At 37.4% G+C, this 21,656-nt stretch overlaps 3 protein-coding genes and 1 long non-coding RNA gene across 4 annotated transcripts in view; 2 read left to right on the top strand and 2 right to left on the bottom strand.

Moving 5' to 3' along the window:
- Positions 1-21,656, bottom strand: part of LOC125488510 (WD repeat-containing protein 7-like) — a 79,657-nt gene that overhangs the window by 36,957 nt on the left and 21,044 nt on the right. The gene's annotated exons all lie outside the window — the stretch shown is intronic.
- LOC119692020 (pupal cuticle protein PCP52) lies at positions 113-1,788 on the top strand. The gene is made up of 2 exons (XM_038111003.2): positions 113-258; positions 859-1,788. Exons 1-2 carry the CDS (start codon positions 247-249, stop codon positions 1,705-1,707), a joined length of 861 nt encoding a protein of 286 aa, XP_037966931.2. The 5' UTR covers positions 113-246; the 3' UTR covers positions 1,708-1,788.
- LOC119692023 (cuticle protein 1) lies at positions 8,664-17,767 on the top strand. Its single transcript, XM_038111026.2, has 3 exons — positions 8,664-8,798; positions 16,625-16,776; positions 17,221-17,767. The coding sequence occupies exons 1-3, from the start codon at positions 8,787-8,789 to the stop codon at positions 17,498-17,500; spliced, it is 444 nt and encodes a 147-aa protein (XP_037966954.2). The 5' UTR covers positions 8,664-8,786; the 3' UTR covers positions 17,501-17,767.
- On the bottom strand, positions 9,592-14,194 carry LOC105381863. The gene is made up of 4 exons (XR_007267318.1): positions 13,208-14,194; positions 11,738-12,017; positions 10,557-10,649; positions 9,592-9,787 (listed from the first exon to the last, which is right to left on the bottom strand). It is a non-coding gene; the product is annotated as an uncharacterized LOC105381863 (long non-coding RNA).

Genomic DNA, 21,656 nt, shown 5'->3' on the forward strand with positions numbered 1-21,656 from the left:
GCGATCGTTAATCAAATTAAAGATGGCGCCAACATTTGACGTCAAAAAGCGCGCGCTTCCTGCATTCTTCCCGCGCGGGGCGTTGACTTTTTTATTTTTTATTGTTTTCTTTTTTATGTTAATAGAGCAGCGTCCAGTTTCCAGTTTATGCCATACAGATGTTACTTTGATGACGATGTAGTATAAAAGCTGATCGCACTGAGATGGGTGTGATCAGTAGCCTTTGTGCGATCAGGGATAACCACGATGCGAGTTCTGGTCAGTCTATAATTTTCTCTGTGCCTTTTATATTTTCTTTCTAATCTTAAAAGTGATTTTAGCCTTTTAGGAAAAAGTGGAAATGTGTTGTGTTCTTATCATGTGATTGTATATTCGGATTTGATAGTTTATCAATATTATTTTAATTTACCTTCGAATAAACCTATCGAAAAGGACTTTATCAACTTAATTATACATTTAAGTACAACCTTTAAATTTATTTATACGGCCATTACAAGCCGGCAACAGACAACTCTAAATTACACCTTGTCAATTCTGTCTGACATTTGTCACGTCGCTGTTAACAGTAGGCCGAGACCTACGCAAATATCCAATGCTACATAACTTAACCACAACATCAATAATAATTCCGGCACCTTTCTAATTTACAACTCTATTAAATTTGCACTGCGGACCTCTAAATCATTCTAACCAACAAACCCTTTAAACACTCAGGGTTTTATCACAAAAACTTAGACAGTATTTAACAGATGTTAAGCGCTGTCAAACGCCTAAGAAATCAGTCAAATCGGTGTTTAAAGTTTTTTGTGGTAGCACAGTCATAATCATAAACTAACTCAAAACAAATGAACTCCACAGATTCTGTCCGCCCTCCTGGCCTGCGCAGCCGCAGCGCCCTCTGGAGCCATCATCACGCCGCTGGCGTCAGTCCTCGCGCCAGCCGTGGCCATCCCGGCGGCCATCCCCACCATCCCCCCCGGCGACCTCGAGGCCGCCGCCATCAACGCCCAAGTGGAGGCTGAAGACCGCGCCAGGGCCCTCGCCGACAAGGAAAGGGAGCTCGCTGAACAAGCCGCAGCGGCCACCGAGGATAAAACCGTCGAAGTCGTCAGCGAAGTGAAAGAGAAAGCCGACGATTCCGTCTGGACTGAGGAGGAGAAGAAATGGCAGGCGCTGGAAGCTCTCAACGTAGCTCAGGCTAAGCTCCAAGGAGCTATGGCTGGATACGACGGTGCTATCGCTGCCAACGCACCAGCTCTGGCTAAATCTGCTCTCGCCGGAACAGTCTTAGTCCCAGCCCCTTACATTCCCACCGCTGTCTTCGCCGCTCCTGGCATCGTCGCGCCTGTTGCCAAGGCCGCTGAGCCAGCTAAGCTGGAGGCTGAAGAACCAAAACCAGAGACTCCAGCGGAAGTCGCCGCTCCGCTGATCGAAACCAAATCCTCACTACCGGAGGGAGAAAAGACTGAAGCTGTAGCGATTGAGGCCGAGAAGCCTGCTGCTCCTAAACCAGCTGAATCAGAGATTAAACCAGTAGCTATTCCTTTCTCTTCGCTCCTGGCTGCTCAGCCCTTGGCTCTGGCGGCGCCCTGGACCCTTGGACTGGCCCCTATCGCCCTCCCCTACGCCGCGAGCACAACAGTCATCAACGGACAACTGGTTGGTGGACAGGTGCTGGCCCCAACTGTGTTGAAGACTCAATGGTAGGAGGTGTGATCGTGATATTTTCGGGTATTGAAGATGATGCAGCTATGGGACGCTAAATTGTGATTAAACTTTTCGAACTGACTTTTAATCTTTTATTTGTTTAGCTCTATCTGCTTCCATAGTCTATGTGTTTAATATTTTATGAGTAAGCTAGGAGGTGCAATCTTGAGCCACTTTATTCATTTACACATTGAAACCTATGTATCAATAAATCAAAGATATCTTATCTAGCAGTCAAAGCAAAGGATAATCCGATCCATAACACATCTTAATCCTTCGAGAGTGAGGTTCTATAACAGATAATTACAGTAGTAGGTAAATGAAATGTTACTGTATAATGCTACGGCATTCTTGCATGTCAATGTAGATACTGACATCTGCATGATCTGCATATGTCTTATTAGATGAAAAATTATTGCAAATACAATGTAAGCAACGAGAAATGTGGTAAAACTGCCTTCATCTAAGGTTACAATTACATAGGAAGCATAAAATATACTTTAAACTGATCAGAATTTGTAGATTATAGAGAAACTACGCCTAGATACTCCAATGTTTAGACTAAAGTTCAATAGAAGGTTATACCTGTTGTCGGTCAAAATAATAATTAAATTGAGCCTTCAAACAACAGAAATTTGCAATTTTACATTATTCAATTTATGCCCCAGTTACGGAGTACGGTTCCCTATACACCTTTAAAAGTCCATAAATTTATAATAATATCCAAAAAAGTAATATTTGACTCATAACAACACAGTAGGTAATTCACCAGAGTGATCATGGTGTTTAGAAATTTTGGTCCGATCATCCTCTTTGTACACCTTAACTCATATATGGCCTAAAAAACAGAAGGTCCTAAATTTTACAATGTACATACCTGCGTCACAAGAGGATCTAAATTCCGCAATAGTTAACATGAGCAATATAAAAGTTTTCTTTACAAAGTTTAATTCAAAGCACTTAGGTAAACAAAAACAACGGTGCAAAGTGCAACATATTGTCAAGCGTCAGTTCTGGGCGGGTAGGTCTTCAAATTGCTACCGTTCCGTTTTAATTTACTTTAATACAGTCTGGAATTTAGTTTCTGATCATATTTGGTTATTTCGGGGTGTTTAACTTGTAATTTAATTTACGGTTGGACTCGCTAGACTTCAAACAAATAACATGATTTAACATGGCAGCAGCGGTTAAATCCTGGTGGCCGAGCATAGATGCCGTAGAACCGACGTCCGGTAGCTAAAGAGTTCTTGAGTGGCGACTATGATCTAGGGAGCTAAGCGGGGGACGTCCTCCAGCTCGCTGGACTCTTAGACAAATGGCCGATAGTGACTGGATGAGGAAGGTTGAGGACAGAGTGACGTGTCGCTTGGCAGGTGAGTATTCTATTCTGAGAGGGGGCGAAGTTCCTGTACGTGGCTCTGTAGACTAGAACCTTTGAACCTCCCATATCCCCCTAATTTCAGCTCAACCGACCTAGCTCCCATGTAAATTAGATCAGCAAGTCTGGATGTAGTAAAAGCTGAGATGGGAGATGCCTATGACCGTCAGTAAACAATTAGGTACGGGGCATTGCCACTATTTGCATTTCACTTTATTCCGTCAGGGGGGTCACTTTACATGATGAAAAACGAATTTTAGGAGCGCTACTGTGCGAGCCACGACTGTATCTCGTTTTATTAAACATGCCGATTGTACTACAGCTCCCGTTCGTTCATTTTTCATCAGTATAGAGTAAACCTGAGTCTGAACTCCAAAAGGCCACAGCAATCCAGTTTTGAATTGCTTACACCTTTAAGTATTGTTGGTTTATACTTATACCCCGCAATAGGTGTTTATATTGCATCAGCAGATTAGGCCGAACTCGCTAAAGCATAGCTTACTAGATACAGCTTGAGATATTGCGGGCAGCTGGCGAAAATTTGTATTTAACCACGATATTTTAAAAGAGAAGTGGTATAAGTTTGTGAACACAGTATCTCCTATGCCGATCGATGGATTCAAGTGCTTTTTTTCATGTGATGTGAAATCACGATAGTTTTTTTTAAACACAGTCTAATATTTAATTACAACTACAAAAATAATTACACCTATGGAGAAGCGAGGGTGCATCTTATTAAAGTGGGTTTGAATCCCAAAAAAGTTATTTTTTTTCTATCTAAATTAATCCATAAATGATGCTGTAATCGGTAAACACTGAACAGACGAATTGAGAACCTCCTCCTTTTTTCAAAGTCAGTTAAAAATACATACTCCTGGGAATATTTGTACAACGAAGTCCTACATCCAGAAAGCTCCATACCCTATTAGGTACAATACTTTGCGTTAAATTTAACTAAACTAATTTCATAGGAATGTAGAGTTGTAGACCGCTACAGAAATTACTCAAATCTTATCCGAGGTATAATCGGACAAAGATCGTTACCGATAAACACTTCACAGGGTGTTGCAAAAAGGGTATACTAAGCCGAAACCTACATATGCAGCATGGTATATATCTAAGCCCGAAAATGAAATTAGAATTTTCGGCTTAGTATACCCTTTTTGCAACACCCTGTATAAGTATATAAGTACCTGAAGGTAAATATGTACAGTCTAACAGAAGTAAAAGTACAAATTTCAAAGAAACTATCGGCTCTATGTCTTGTAGAGATATGAGACATTATTATTTTAAAGTAGGTGTGAACCTAGTTATGATTATTTATAAGTTGCCATAAGTAAATGATAAATGTATAATTATATGCTGTTTATTATGAAATGAGCCGTTTTCCTTGACAGCTGTCAGTTGAGCTTTTGGGTAAGCCGATAGATGGCGTGAAAACGCAGTGTACCAACTGTCAAAAATTACATAGAGAGCAAAGAGTACTAAACTCAGAATAAGAACTCACTAGTTGTGATTAAATGTCGGGTGGTAGCGCGAGCCATCCTTCCGAGGCTCAGACTGCATGTGGCTTGGGATAGTGCTAAGTATTCTGTGAATAGTTCTACCCGCGCCGTCACGTAGTGTTCTTTTCTCTATGCGCGCCGTTTGAACGGGTGCTGCGTGCGAGAACTGATTTTCTATTTTTATTTATTGTATGATCCTAAATAACATCCCAAAGAAATACTTACAAGACAAGATGAGAATGTGTGCCTTCGCAACTTGTAAAAATAAAGGACATCATAAATTTCCAAATGATGAAAGCCAGGCGCAACAATGAATTAAGACGACTCGGATAAATGTGCGAAAAATTGATTGGAAACTGCGAAAACATTCATGGTTGTGTTCGGAAGCCTCACAGAATAACATATTGTGATCTGAGTGTGTTCTGAGGGTTTGAAAGTTGGTATAACCCCAGACAACGCCATCTATTTCTCCAAAAAGGAACTTTTTTTTTTTTAACAAACGCCTCATTATACAACGACCAAGTAGAGCAATGTAAAAAAAAACTATTCTCGGCTTCCTTTATATGCTGAGGTCACCTCATAAGGGCCAGCTGAAAACCAGCGCTGTGGTCTTATTGTCTACAACACATGCTGAGTTGCTGCCTTTTAGACAGCAAAATTTTATGTTATTCATTGTTTGGTTTTCCCCAAATACTCTGAATAATCAAAACACAGCACAGGTGAATGGTTGCCATAATGTTGTCTGGTAGAGATTGCTATAATGTTATGTATTTCAGTCATTTATATATTTCACCTATGTGGGGTGGACACCTATCTGTTTTGTTAAGTATACATGCTAGTAACAATTTCGCCCAGTTATGATGAAATGCGGAACGACTATTGCTTGCAGCCTGCAGTTGTTATATTTGAGCTGTTGACTTGTACGATGCTGTGTATCTGTCTGTCAGACAGTCAAGTGGTGCCTTGTGGGCGAATGAACCGATTTTGATGAAAGTTGCATAAATAAATGTTTATAAAGTGGTCGAAAGGGGGTAGCTCAGGTCATGATTCATAACAAGTTTTGTTAAACGACTTTTCGATCCCTACCTACCTACCTCTCGAATTAAAAAATCGTTGAACGTATGGCATAGTGGTTAGAAGCGGTCACTGCAAGTGTTCTGGATTCAAATCCCAGATACTTGTTTTCGGGTCTCGGATTTGCCCGAAGAATGCACTGGTGTTAATACACTCACGGGCAATGAAAAGGTTCCACTGAGAAAAACACCAAATTACTTCTAAACGGAAAAGGCGCTTAATAATGCCTTCTACAACATTATAACGTAGTATCAGGATATTACAAACTAAAACGGTAATAGTTTGTTAAAATTTTAAATTAAATCTTTAAAAAAAATGGGGTCCTTTGGTGGTATTATATGGAGTCGGAATTTTGTGAGTGGAACATTTTCATTGCCCGTGAGTGTAATAGCATTAATATCAAGGTTGAGGCTTTCATTATCTTGCAGGATGTACCTCACATACTGGGGGTAAATTTAAACAAGAAAAAGTGGTCAGAATACTCAGAATGCGAACTAAATAAATAAATAAAAAACTGTAAAGGTCACATGGTAGAGAGAATAAACTGGAACATGATGCCAATTTTTTATTTTTATGTTGTAGTGTATATCTGTTCGCAAGATGAATACTGAGACAGGTGTATTGTACGGTCAGAAAAACTGGGTGCAACAAACGAGCCACCATATCGGTTTCAATATTTAGGAGCTTCCGAGCGAGAGATTATCATCTAGTTAGTTACTTTTATTTTATAGTTTAGCTAATATTGACTTAAGTAATAAGTACTGTATATTATTGTATTAACTATTGTATTTAATTACATGAGAAAACAAATATTTAGGAATTTTATTATAATTTGGATAGAGTCTTGAAGAATATAAGTTTTATTAAGAATACCTACTTAGTTCAAAGAGCAAAAAATATTATGGTCCGGAAAATACTTAGGTTTAATGGACTGCCACAGCACGGATCGGCGTTTTTTTAAATTTTCTTTTACACAAAATACATATTAAATATTATACAAAATCATACCATTTTTAAACAGCTGGACATATAAATAAATAGTATTATAGAACGATCTGATTTTTGCTCTGACTGTACCTATAAAATAAGTACTTATGAGGCGCATAGCAACAGAAAAAAGTACAAGTATTGGTAAGGTTGAGTGGCCCTTTAATGATTCTGACTACATACGAGCGATGGAATATGGGATATTCCAAAACGTAGTTAAGAAAATAAGATACTTAGATAGTTTATGAGTAACTAGCTGATTCTGAGCTTCAATTGCTTTAAAAGCGTTTACCCGTCCAAATTATGTGTAAAATGTAGCCCATAATGCTAATTATTAGGTACATCTATGAAATTACCCAGTAAATTCACAAACACACACAACATCCATACATGAAATCACAAATTCACTCCGTCACACATTACACTCTTGATGCATCTCACACTCGGTTGCCCCACCGCCGCCTGCGTCTGTGTGCGTGACGTCCATCCCGAACACTCTGTGACACATCTGACATTGGACCTCCTGTCACTTTCATCGGATTGGGACATATTTGGCGGGGCTTCTTGGCTTTTTATACAAATGTGGAGCTGGATAGGTGGCGAAGCAGAAATTTGACGATGACATAACTAGCTATAACTTAGGAGTGGTCGCCAGGCCAGTCAGAATAGTGTCAGTCATCAGATTGAAGTATGATACAAATACAAAATATCTTTATTGATAGCCAACTTATGAAATAGAAAACATTACTTAACTCTAACACCTACACTAGGATTCCCTGTGTCGCATGGGGTTAGTCTCTTTCGTCTTAGCTATACAATGGTTAATGATTAATGCTTCAATTACTAATCAAAATTTCATAAAATGAGGATGTCCGAATTCAGAGTAATTAAATGAGGAATAATTTTGATCCCCAGTGATTAACGATGTGATGATAAATTTAAGTGACGCCCTCTATAATGTATAAAAATATATTAGTTTTCAATTATTGGGAAAAACCACTCTAACTTTTAAGTCACGGAAAAGTTAAAGACGCTAATAGGGTTAGTTTAGTCATAGGCCTAATTACATTCAAAACGTCACTGAATGCAGAAATGCAGTTTTTACATTTCACTAAAATCTAGTTCATAGTTATGGTAAATAAATAAGATATATGTGCCTATAAAAACTAAATACCTTTTCAAACGCAACGTGTATCGTATGTAGCCATGATTCATCAAAATCAAAATCTCGTCAGCCGTTCAATCCATATTTTGGTCTTTTCTTATCAGTAAACTGAGATTTTTACCATCGAACCGGTTAAATCAAAATGCGTTCAATACGGATCTGCTCATAATGTGAACAGACCCTAAGAATATATTTAATTCATATATGTGTGTTTTTTTACGTGTGATAATGTTTCCTGCTCCACCCAACTGATCAACACTATTGTACAGCAAGATCGGAATGAGATGGTAGACTTAAGAATGTACAGACATAGAAAGCCAGTAGAAATATCAGCTGTCCGATATGTTATCCCCCTATCCTATATTACAGGCTCCGCCTAGTTTAGGGTCACATGCCGTGTGGGAGATGTTGTGACATGTTATATTATTATAAAGGCTATATCATAAATCTTGTGAACATTGATGATGTTTTTTTTATTGTCATTTGTCATTAAAGGATTCTTCAAAGTTTCTCATATTTTTAAATTTAATGAATTTCATTCTTCAAAGTTTTGAAATAACCTAGTTATAAGTAGGTATCTCATTCAAACAATGAACAAAATCCTATCAAAGTAACTTTACCACAAAATAAAGACTACGAAAAAAATATGTACATTAAAATCAATTCTATTCTAGCATTCAGTCAATTCTAGCATTAATTTAAACACTACACCGACAAAGCCTCCGTCAAAACCCGGACGCGACAACAACAAATGACCCACACATAATCACTGCCTCAATTAGCTCTTATCAATTACACCCAGCCACCTCTACATCTACCTAGCTCTACGTAAACCTTACTTATCAATGATAACCGGCGACTTTCAATACTAAACTTTGTTATACATACACAGGCGACGCCCGTATATAAACGCTAGTCAACCAGCTTACAGTATTCAGTAGCTGTCGCGCAGTCTAACTAGAAGTGCACGATGAGATTTCTGGTATACAACCTTTTTACTCAATATAATTAAAAAAGGAGTTTTTAAAAAGTGATAATGGAACGCAACCGCGTTGGCTGTAAGCTGCGAATCCTTGCCTCTTTGGTGGGAAAATTAGAAAGAAAAGTGGGGAAAAGCGCGGGAACCATTGAAAAGACCAGGCGGGATTTTCGAAAAATTTATTAATAATATTAATTAAAACTACTGCAAATACGTAAATTACTAATAAAATCCAATAAAAAGTTTGATACATACACAATAAATTAAAAAATAGCAATGGGGAAGGTGAGAACAAGAAAAAAAAGGAAGAAGGATGATGAGGGTGAAAAGTCCGACGTCGATACGACGTCCTCCGAATCAGAGGTCGAAGTTTTGGATATTTCAAAACCTTACTTAGTTACAGATTACAAGAGGCGTTACCCAGAGGATTCCGGAGCTGCAGAATTTGTAGTTTTCGTAGAGTCGTCTAATGCGGAGATGCCCATCGGAACCAGAGACCTTATGTCCATATCGAGTTGCATTAAACGATTCAATAAAGGGGTAAAATACTTAAGATCGATGAACAAATTTAAAATTGCAATTTATTTTGAAAAGGCCAGCCTTGCAAATGCCTTTCTGAATAACTCGACGTTTCTAAAGGATTATCAATTTAAGGCCAACATTCCAGCACAAAGCACAGAAATTACTGGTATTATTAAAAATGTGCCTACCAACCTGACTAACAAAAAAATCTTCACCATGCTGTCTAGTTACAAGAAGATCATATCTGTAAGGAGATTTACAAAGAGGACAAAGATTGACAACAATTTTATTCTACAGCCCCTGCAGACTGTAGCCATCACCTTCGCGACGTCAGTACTTCCAGACTACGTCGATTTGGACGGCTGGCGGCATGATATTACAGCGTATGTTCCTCCAGTCAAGCAATGTTTCCGGTGTCTCAGGTATGGCCATTTAGCAAAGTTTTGTAAGAACTCAGAACGCTGCTCCATCTGTAAAGAAGAGCACTCTTTCAAAGTATGCACAACACCTATTGAAAAGGCAAAATGCTTCCACTGCGATGGCAATCATGTCAGTATCTCAGCACAGTGTCCAATCAAACAAAAAAAAATCCAGGAAAACAGACAGAAAGTTAAGCCACCATCATTTGCTGACATATTCAATAATGAAAGTTTCCCCCCTCTAGGTCCAAAGAAGCCTCTTGATCTTCTGTCTTTATTGAAAAGTAATGACAAGGCACTAAACCTTTTAGTGCAAAGCATCATAAAAATGATAACATTAAATAAGACCCAAGATACCCCAATATCTTCTAAAAATGTGTTAGAAGTATTGAATGATATTTGCAACCCCAGTGAAACAAAAAATATTAGTTCCAATTCACAAACAAATTAAAGATTGTACAGTGGAATGCTCAAAGTTTGCTATGTAATCGACATATTTTTACAAAATTTTTGTATGATAATAATATTGATATAGCTTTAGTTTGCGAAACATGGCTTAAGCCTACACAACGCTTAAATATTAAAGGATACTCAATAGAACGCAATGATTGTGGTAATAAACATAATGGTGTTGCCATAGTCATTCGCAGTAGTATAAAATATAATAGATTAAATACATATTATGATGACTCACTCCAAAATATAACCATTAAAATAATATATAATAATAGCTCTCTCACCTTAGTTAGTATGTACATACCAACAAATTGCACGCCATCTTTTAAAAAAAATAAGTTAGTAAATTTAATTGATTCCTTACCTAAACCATGTTTTGTATCAGGCGATTTTAATGCTCATCACACCATTTGGGGCTGTCAATCCGTCAGTGCTCGTGGAAGAGATGTCCTGGACTCTATAAATGATTGCAATTTAGTTTTATTAAATGACACTTCACCAACCACAGTAGGAACAAATATCTGGAGACCAAATGGTTTAGATTTGACAATAGTTAGTCCTTCTATAGCTCTTAATTGTAACTGGACAGTTCATGATGATCCCCTGGGAAGTTATCATCTACCCACAATAACAGATATTCTATATAATACAGTTAGCGATCCATCTTTAAACAACTATACTTCTCAAGATTACATAAAAGAAGTAAAAAGACCAAACTTACGTCTAATAAATTGGGCAAATTACTCAAAGCTAGCCAATAATTTAATTAAAGAATTTAATGTTAATTGTTCCGATCCTTTACAGTCGTACTATGACTTCTGTACCATTTTAAATAAAGTGGTAGATCTATCTATGTTTAGAACTAAATCCCATAATGTAAATAATAATAGTAAACCAGCAGGAAACCATCCTAAATATCGATATTCTCCTCTTCCATGGTGGAATGAAAAGTGCGCTAATGCTGTGCAAAAAAGTAAAGAAGCATTTATTGCATTCAAACAGGATCCTAGTGAATCAAATTATATTAATTTTAAAAAGTTTCAGGCTGAGAAAAAACTAATTATTAAGTTAGAGAGAACAGATAGTTGGAATAAATATTGTTCAGACTTAAATAGATCAACTCCTATTTCAAAGATCTGGCAATCTATGCGTAAATTTAATAAATCTTACAGTAAAAATACCAAACTCCATAACAATAGTGAATCATCTTGGATTAATAACTTCTTAAGAAAATATACACCTGATTTTGTCTCACAACCACTGCATTTAAATAATACCTCAATTAACCCCACCAATAGTTACATTAATAATCCTTTCACTTTAGATGAATTAAAAGCAGCAATTAAATCACGTAGAGACACCACCTTTGGCTTAGATTGCATTTCATACAAAATGTTACAGAATATTAATACAGATAGTCTACACAAATTTTTACACATTTTAAATTTACTTTGGGATAAATCAATAATTCCTAAAGAATGGAAGCAAGATTGCTTGGTTCCAGTTCTTAAAGCAGAAAAAGACCCAAATGATGCAGATTCTTACCGACCAATAGCTTTAACATCCTGTTCAGGCAAACTCTTTGAGCAACTAATAAAACAGCGTCTTGAGTTTTATATTGAAAGAAATCATATCCTTCCAAGAAATCAATTTGGGTTTCGTCGTGGTCGATCAGCAAGAGAAAGTATAGGTCATCTCTTCCATGATATTAACACTGCCATTAACAGTAATAAACATCTTATATGTATCTTTTTTGATATTGTAGGCGCATTTAATAACATTAATCATTCAGTTTTATGTACAACTCTTTCTTCTTTGGGAATACCTGAAAAATGCGTAAGGTGGATTCATGAATTCATTAGTGGAAGGGAAGTTTATGTAAAAATTAGCTCTAATTCAATTTTTGGACCCAGATTATCTACTAAAGGCGTTTGTCAAGGTGGTATTTTGAGTCCTCTTTTGTATATACTTTATATCCATAGGCTAAATGAAATGTTAGGATCAGAAGTAACCAATTTACAGTTTGCTGATGATTTGGCTATTTATTGCAGTGGTGATAACATCTCAGACACAAGTAAAAAACTAAATTTAGCTTTAAAAAAACTTCATAGTTACTTTCAATATTTAAATCTAGAAGTTAGCCCTACTAAAAGTAAAATAGTTGTATTCTCAAAGAAAAAAGTTTCAACAGTTAAGATACAGTATAATAATAATTTGATACCAATTCATCCATTTGCAAAATTTCTGGGAGTAATATTTACTCATAACCTGTCTTGGTATAAATATGTCGATTGCATAGCAGAGCGGGCTCTACGTTCTACAAATATTTTGAGATCTTTGGTTGGCACTCACTGGGGGGCCGATTCCAAGATTCTTTTAACTTTATATAAAGCCCTAGTTCGAAGTCACTTTGACTATAGTTTTTTCTGTTACTGCATAGATTCAAAATTAGTAAGTAAACTTGAAAAGATTCAAAATATTAATTTAAGATTAATTTTGGGTGCCTTTAAATCAACTCCTATTAACTCAATGCAAATTGAGTGTAACTTGTGTCCATTAAATATCAGATTTAGTCATTTAAAATACAATTTTATTCTAAGACTGTTGTCTGAAACTGACAATCTTCTTCTTTCCAAACTATTGAAGTATAATTCTTATCATTTCCTATGTCATAACATCCAACAAATTTTAACATTTAAGAGTGAATATAATATTCACAATAGTACCACCTTGCCCTGCTATGGGGGAACATATGGAAGCAAATTTTGTAGCCTTAACATTGAAATAGATAGGACACTGACTGACAAACATGCTGTTTACAATAGATTGGATGAATATAGAGACTTTAAGCAAATTTATACAGATGGCTCTAAATGTATCGATAACGTTTCTATGGCATATTATGTTCCTGATTATAAATTGGGTCATGGCTTAAGATTACCTTCTAACGCAAGCATATATACAGCAGAAGCTCAGGGCATTTATGCAGCCTTAGAATACATAGAAGCAACTAACCTCAATTTCAAGAAATGGTTGATAATTTCGGACAGCATGAGTGTATTAATGGCTTTATCAAATCCTTCTTATAGTAGTGGCACAAATTACATCATATACAACATCAGGCAGATTTATAGCAGGCTTTGGCTCAATCAAGACAGAGAAATCCGCTTTATTTGGACACCTTCACACATTGACGTTTCGGGTAATGACCTCGCTGATAAACTTGCCAGCTCCATAGTAAAAAATCCCAATATCCAACAAATACCTATTAAAAATATTAAGTTGCCAGGTTCAGACTGCAAAGTTTTAATCAAGACTATTATAAAAGACCAATGGATGACTCATTGGCATGAAACAATCCAAAGTAAAGGAAAATGGTATAGCTCTATCAACTCCGACATTACTCAACCCTGGTTCATCAAAGGAAAATTTATAAACAGAAACTTTTATTCAACTATTTGTCGTTTAAGACTTGGACATGGCAGATTCAATGAACACCTTTTTAGATTAAAAATGATACCTTCCCCAAATTGCACATACTGTAATAACGATATAATTCAATCTCTGGATCATATATTTTTTGATTGCTCTGCATTTAATCTACAAAGGATTATTCTTATTGACAATTTACTGGATTTATACAAAGAAGCCCTGGATGTCCCGCGCTCTATTCAGGATCTTCTCAAGAATACGGACACATTCTACCCCATTTATGACTTTATCAAAAATACGATTGGAGTTATTTGAAAAAATAACAAATACCGGAAAATACACAGTACCCTGATATAACGATACACAACGATAGACAAGGCTATAAGCCTCGACAATATAATACTAAAGACTTGGTTTCGACCTTATATTTACAAGAAAATTTGAAGATTACAACGAAAGACAAGGCCTTTGGCCTCGAACAAAATCACATAGAAGACAAAATTAAATAAGACCAGGCGGTATGGGATAATGCCCTTAGCCTTTTCCGTGAAAAGGAAAAAAAAATACCAAAAAAAAAAAAAAAAAAGAAAGAAAAGTGTTTTGTTTTTTTATTGTGAAAGCGAGTGACATTTCCGTTATCACTTTTGCACGTGTGATTTTTCTGTGATAATCTGATATTTTTTTTGTGCAAGCCTTGTTTCTCCGTTTTTGTTTTCAACAAAGACTGCGAAGTGGGGAACCCTATTTTGAAGTAACCTATTCTTGAACTAGGGCTCACTGATAAAAGCTAAAATTCAGCCATGAAAATAACTTTTATAATTATAAATATGGGTTTGGACAGCCCTAAATTGAAAATCCGTTGCTTCAAAATCCATCTACATTATTTTTATGTATACCTAAATAAGTACCTATGTTTATTATTTATACTATATGCTTTTTATATTGATTTAACATAAGTAATCTAAATTACTCAGATACTTAATTATTTTTTATGAACGTACTGTAAGGACTCTCCCTAGATTTTCCAACGTTTCTTACTGTAAAATTAACAACAGTTAAATCCTAAACCCACAAATACTAAAGTTTTTAATAAGTATTATAGTAAATGTTAAACAAGTAATAAAAGTTGGCAAATTTAACTGCTAAAATTTACTATTAACTGTTTTGTAGGCGCTAGACCGTAAATTATGTGCAATTACATTCTTTTAACATGTTAAATAAAAATCAGTGGGTTTCTTTGGTTAACACTTTTACCAGCGAAACCGATTTCCTGACGATTTTAATTACTCCGAAGATATATAAAAAATCATTCTCAAAATCGTATGAAAGGAATAGCCATTTAGAAGATACGTCTCAAAGAAAGCTCTCGGTCAAGTAATATTTTCTGTAGCATAATGCTAAGATTTATTTGGAAAGAAAGGAATAACAAAATGTATTCTATTTTTTAACATCGGCCATAACTGATGAAAATAAATGCACAAATTGCGGTATTATATAACTAAAAGCAATCTCTTTCAGATAACCGTTGTAGAACCAGAGTAAAACATTGGAAACACACACAGTTCAAATTTACTAAACTCCTTATTTTCAGTCCGTACCTTTTTCATGCCATTTTTCCAGTGGGCACAGACAGTAATAAACAACCAATTATTTTTAAACAGCCATTACAAAATAATTTCCTAACAAAACAACACTAACCGTATACATTATCATAAAATTATCAACTGGTGAATTTTCGCGGCAAAAAGTTTTTAGACCAATATCCGTTATTAGTTGCCTTAATTGGTTTAGTCATGTTCTAATTGAGTTTGATAATTAATTACCTAATTACTTTATTTGCCAAACTCACATATTATATCACATTTTTTATTAATACAATAACGGACGGAAGTAAACTATTAATTACATATATTTTTTATCGGAAACACAACGGAAATGCCAGTATTCAAAATGTCACCTGCTATAATTTTAGAAGACTATACATATATACATATACAACCAGATTATAAAAAAACCTAGACCTTGACCATAACCAAGCCAAAAACGAAAAACAATATGTCATAAAAATGTCGAACCAACATACGCTTACTAACATACACTACCCTAAACATAGCAGACAATACCACAGTAGTCTATAACAAATGTAAATCATCAATCATTTATTCCATACGTAGGCGGCGATGATAATTATGACATCAGAATTAACATAAACTATTAAGTCACACGCATTTTGGAGTTTTAGCACGTAGATCCTTGTAGTGTAAGGTTGAGTTTGCAACAGTTGGCAAATACGCAAGGTTGGGCGTGACCCGCTGATTTGAATAAGTGATTTGATTTGTCGTTTATTATGATTTAATGGAAGTTACACTTTGATTGGCATCTAATAACTCAATAGGAAGTGCTGTTAATTGCGCGGTGACATTTATATAGTTTTTTTACAGTCACACACACATACATACATTTACCTACATGCGTCAGTATACCTGAACAGCAGTAGGTAACAAAATAGCTTAACAATTCATAATTTTTGGGTAATATTGAAATTGGAAAAATCTTCTAAAATATGAATTTACGTCGGTATTTCCCAAATACGTACTGGCTCAGCTTCGCGTCAAAAGATAATTGTTAAGTAAATTAAGCATTTTGTTACTCAGTATTCAACACTAAACAATAATAACTTGTAGCAATCCGTAAAGCAACGTATAGAACTATGTCAATCACAATTTTTTAAGTTAGAACTTTCCTATTATTCTCTATCTATGGGGTGGTAAGTACATGCTGCCGCTACACGGGTTCATGGTTGAATTAGATAATCATCACTATATCGAAAATTGCCATAAATACGGCGCTGATATTGGTGGAACGCGCATGAAACGAGTTTATCAACGGCGATAACGAACCCGTGGATAGGTTGCTGCTCCTGACTCCATGTATCTAACTATCTACACATTTCTAACCTCCATCAATCTCTCTATTAATCTCTATCTTTCCGCCCTCCAGTTCGCCTTCGCCGCCGTCCTCGGCTACGCCTCCGCCGGAGTGCTGGGCCCGCTGGTGTACGGAGCCAACCCTGGTGACGTCCAGGCCGCCCACATTGATGCCGCCGTCGCCGCCCAGGACCATGTGAGGGCAGTGGGAGAGGGGCAGGTCAGGTATGGAACGCGAGATTTTTGTTAAATGTACCCTCTTGTAATGCCAAGTGGGTAATTGATGGTATGATGGCATCAGTGCAATTGGAAACGTACGCAATGCGAGAGATATTGGGAGGAATGTTCCACATAGACATTACTGCATAAATGGCATAAATATAGATGCTATAGGAGATCTAGCCATGTCTGCAAAGGGTTGAGGGCCATTGTGAGTGAGGGACTTTAAATATGTGAATCTACCAGACTCGAAAGCGATGATTTTCCATCTTTCCCTTACACGCCTGTAAAGAGCTCAAACGTACCCAATTTCAACTCACTATATGGCGCAATGAAGCCGTAAAAGCATTCTATAGGCAAATACATTGGTTAGTACCTACTTAGCATTCAGACGAATGAAGAAACCCCTATCTCACACCAAAAATCCTAAACATTTACCCTAAATTCCAGAGCCGCGGAAGCCGCCATCCAGTACAACACAGAAGTAGTCAGACAGACCGCCGAGGCGCACCGCGACATCAACGAGAACGCCTACTGGAACTCCGTGGCCGCCGGGCAGAACCTCGTCGCAGCCGCCCAGACCCAGCAAGCCGCCCTAGACGGCGCCGCAGCCGCCTACCGCGCCGCCCATGTGGCAGCCCCCGCCCTAGGCTACGCCGCGCCTTACGGAATTGCCCCCTACGGTCTGGCCGCTCCCTACGGCATCCACGGACTCGGCCTTCACTACTAAACTCATGATCTCTTTTAAAAAACCCTCGGAATAAGGATTGGGTTTGAACCGAATCGTTGTTCCGAGGCTCGCTCGAATGGCGCTTTCGGATTCGAAATTTGAAAGTGACATTCGATTTGGAATAGACTCAGGATTGTAAAAAGGAAGGATTTTGCTCAAGAATTTAAATTTAAATGAAAAAGTCAGGAACGTAACTCTCTTTGTAGGTCGAATCTCATGCCATCACTGCCAAAGTGTAAATAAATACACGTTTTTTTACAAACTGTACTTGTGCTTGTATTCTTTTGTCGACCTTATCCTTATTTCACATCTTTTCCATAAGACATGCGATAGCAGTTGAAGTATTAATAATCATGTCAATCCCATGACATATAAAAATGCTACAAATTTCAAAGCAACAACTCTCAACATAGTCGATATAAATTATTATCATTCCACATGACTGCTTGACGTGACATTGCGATTGAAACTTGTAAAGTGATACTAGCGACATCTAGCGTATCCTTTTTATGTTTAGATACACATTGCAAGCTTTTGGGGTAGGCAAAGTTGCATTGCTGCACCCAAGTTTCAAGATAAGACAATTCTCTGTAAAAGGTATTTACAACCGTGTCTCTAAAACTTATGTTATTTCTAGAGCCCGCACCAAAACTAGTTATTACTGCAATTTATTACAAACAAACTTATTTATAACAAAGAGAAACCTAACAAATGTTGTTCTAGATAACATTTGACAAGCGACCAGCCTAGATTTTAAACTAAAATCACCTTTATCTTCTTAGCAATACGAATGAAAAGTAAATCAGGAACAAATCGTACGCATTAGCTTAGCCATAGGAATTCAACTCTTATTGAGTACTTAGGTAAGCTAAGAAAGGCTATTATTACAAGTCTAGATCAGGTTTTGTACCTAGATCGCCTTGAAAAGGGCGTAGGCTTTACTGGACATACGGGGTGGGGTGTTCATAAATGCTACTTGCTTTGCCATAATTATTTGTTATTGGGTATTTTGCAAGGATGCAGATTTAAATTATACTCTTTGTGAGACATGGAAATTGGAGCAGTAGTATATTAATACCTAGATGTTATTTAATTAGAGTAGTATTTAAAAATAATACAATATATTAAAAAAATAGTAAGCCATGGAATACTAATTGGAAGTATTACTTTACACTTTTCCATCTAAAAAAATATTATTTTCTGTCAAATATTGTAGGAAATAAACTATAAATTTATTAAAACATAATTAATTTAATGTTTATTTTGTTATTGATACCGTGGAACATTAAAAGCAAAATATTTTCAAGGAGGTAACTACTTAAATAGCAAACCAATTAAAACAAATTCCTGTTATTTACTTTAATAACCAAGTACGTATAATACAACACATATAAAATAATTGCGCGGTACAGATAATTTACGAATGTAGATCACCTTGGTACGGAAATAATCACATTAAATATTTTAATATGATAAGTTTCTTTGTTAACTTACTTCCTCACTAGTAGGCTGTGCCTACGTGGGTTATGTGAAGTAATTATTGTAGACAAATTAGTCTCTTTTGCGACGCAAATATTATTAATACTTTGACAGCTGACGGGCTAGATACGTGACGAATACAAGGCTTGGCTGTCAAAGGGTTGACGCAAGGATGACGAAGCGCAGTTTATGTATCTTATTTTATTTGTATTTTGATGATGATGATGTCCTCCACGACGTGTCCGTCGACGGCGACACCTTGTCAGTTCCTGGCATGTGCTCGTACGTGGCTTGCGAAGCCGAACTTGGTCTTAAACGTGCGGCTACAGATGTTGCACTGTAACTGTCCGCTCGTGTTGTAGGTGTAGTTGTAGGACACCTTGGGACGAGTTTTCCGAGCGTGGCGTTTAGCTTCGAGTTCCTTGAGTCGGGCATCTTCGAACCTGGCCGTTCCTGTTTTAACTGCCTTTCTCCACAACGTAAGCCTGGTGGGCAATACCTGAGATACAAGGACGTCCTAAAACGACATCTAACGTCTTGTGGAATGTCCTGTGACACATGGGAGAGTGATGCCTTGATTTTTATTTTAGTAGAGCAGGCAAGACCATTTATAAAGTGAACTCTTTATTTAGTCCCCGAGGCGGGGTTTGCCTGAAGCCGCGTACACACCGGGCCAACGAACGCCAACGAACGTTTTTCGTTGGCCTTCGTTTCTGCAATCTGCCCTGTATTATGTATGTTAATATCCATCGTTGGGATAACCGTTGGCGTTCGTTGGGCGTTCGTTGGCCCGGTGTGTACGCAGCTTGAGAGAAGCGAGGGCGCTAATAGTAGGTCTTATCCCTTGGTTAACAATATATGTACTATGTTTGATGATTAAACAAACATAAGTTTTAATTTTTTACTATAGGTGCAACGGTTATGGTACGGTCAGGTGCAGAGAACCCGACCCCCCTCTCATAGTAACAATTAGTGGTGGGAAAAACGGCTACATTTTGATAACACGCTACAGACGCTATGTTACACATTTATAGCAGGTTATTTAATCCGCTACGTTATAACGATATTCATCATCATCATCAGCCAATAATCATCCACTGCTGGACATAGGCCTCTCCCAAGGAGCGCCACAACACTCGGTCCTCGGCCTTCCTCATCCAACCACTACCCGCCACCCGCCTAAGGTTGTCAGTCCAGCGGGCAGGAGGGCGTCCCACGATGCGTTTGCCTGTTCGTGGTCTCCACTCGAGAACTCGTCTACCCCAACGGTTATCGGTTCTTCGGCAGATATGACCAGCCCACTGCCACTTCAGCTTGCATATTTTGACAGCTATGTCGGTAACCTTAGTCCTCTGACGGATAACGATATTGAAGAGCAAAAAAAAAAATTGATGAAAAAAAAAATTGATGAAAAAACCAATGAACTTTCCTTCATACTTTACAGGCTTAGGACTGTCTATAATGGCACATCACTGTTTCCATAATGGCACATCACTGTTTCCATAATGGCACATCACTGTTTGTCTTCATTTTTATGAATTATTGTCAAACGTTCTTTAATTGCAATAACTATTTACACAAAACACTTTAAAACCACAAAGTAATATCCTTTCAATGTTTCATCCACTTACGAAAACACACGTAAAGTAAAGATAGGTAAATTGTCCAGTCAAAGTTCAATCACACACAATCACAAAACATTTAAAATACGAAATTGTCCTCAGAACCAAATTGTCCGTTAGAAAGTACCTATTTACACTTACACAAACACTATTTATCTTCAATTTTACACTAAACCTAAATAAACACTTTACCTATTTTAATATGTTACTATTTAAACTATTTATTATTATGTATATTTACAAATATTTATTTACAGCACGCAAATGCAACAAAACAAACAACGCGATCGTAATTCGTAACGTTGCGCGAGGCACAATTAGCATAGCGGCCACCCGTGGCCGTTGCCAAATCGCGACTGCGGAGCTAATTTCAGCAGATAGCGGAGCGCTATTGCGTAGTGAAGCTTGCAGCTTCGCAGCGTCTCGCTCTCTCACACGCGAGTCGCGCGACGTTGCACCGTTGAGAGAGCGAGATGCTACAAAGCAAGTGAATATCGCCTGCGCGGTTATCGCGCGCCACGTCTTGCGGCTGCGAGAAATAGCGGAGCCGCTCCGCTATTTCTAGCAGTAGCGTCGTGGCAACGGCTGCGTGCAGACGTTGTCCAATTTTGCGAGCTAAGATCGCGAGGGCGCGTCGCGTTATAATTATAGCAGCATTTGCGCGTTCATAAAGCGAATGCTATTCGTTGCAAGCAAATCACTTGCTATGTTTTTTAGCTATATGTTATATTAACCTCCACTAGTAACAATGCTTCTGAGGAGGGTCAGGTTTATCTGCCCCTTACTGTACCTACATCATATTTTCTAACATAATGTACGTTGTACGTATCCCACAGGAAACCAATAAAGGTTATAATGCACAACTATATACACATAGGCAATTGTGATTGCACTAAAACTAATCTAGTACTACTATCTCCCTAGGCACGCCATTGCTAAGTGTGAGTCACAAACACTCCATATTCGATAGCGGACAGAGCTATGTAAATGGCAGCTGTAATTCACACCGCCCACTGTGTTAGTCGTAGTGTCAGTTACAATGTTACCAACGCCTA

Source organism: Plutella xylostella, chromosome 2, assembly GCF_932276165.1.
Source record: "Plutella xylostella chromosome 2, ilPluXylo3.1, whole genome shotgun sequence".
Taxonomy (NCBI): Eukaryota; Metazoa; Arthropoda; class Insecta; order Lepidoptera; family Plutellidae; genus Plutella; species Plutella xylostella.

What these genes read in the sequence shown, in the direction of transcription:
- LOC119692023 (XM_038111026.2), top strand. An exon ending in GTGGGAGAGGGGCAGGTCAG is followed by an intron (nt 16,777 to 17,220) that starts GTATGGAACGCG and finishes CCTAAATTCCAG; the next exon opens with AGCCGCGGAAGCCGCCATCC.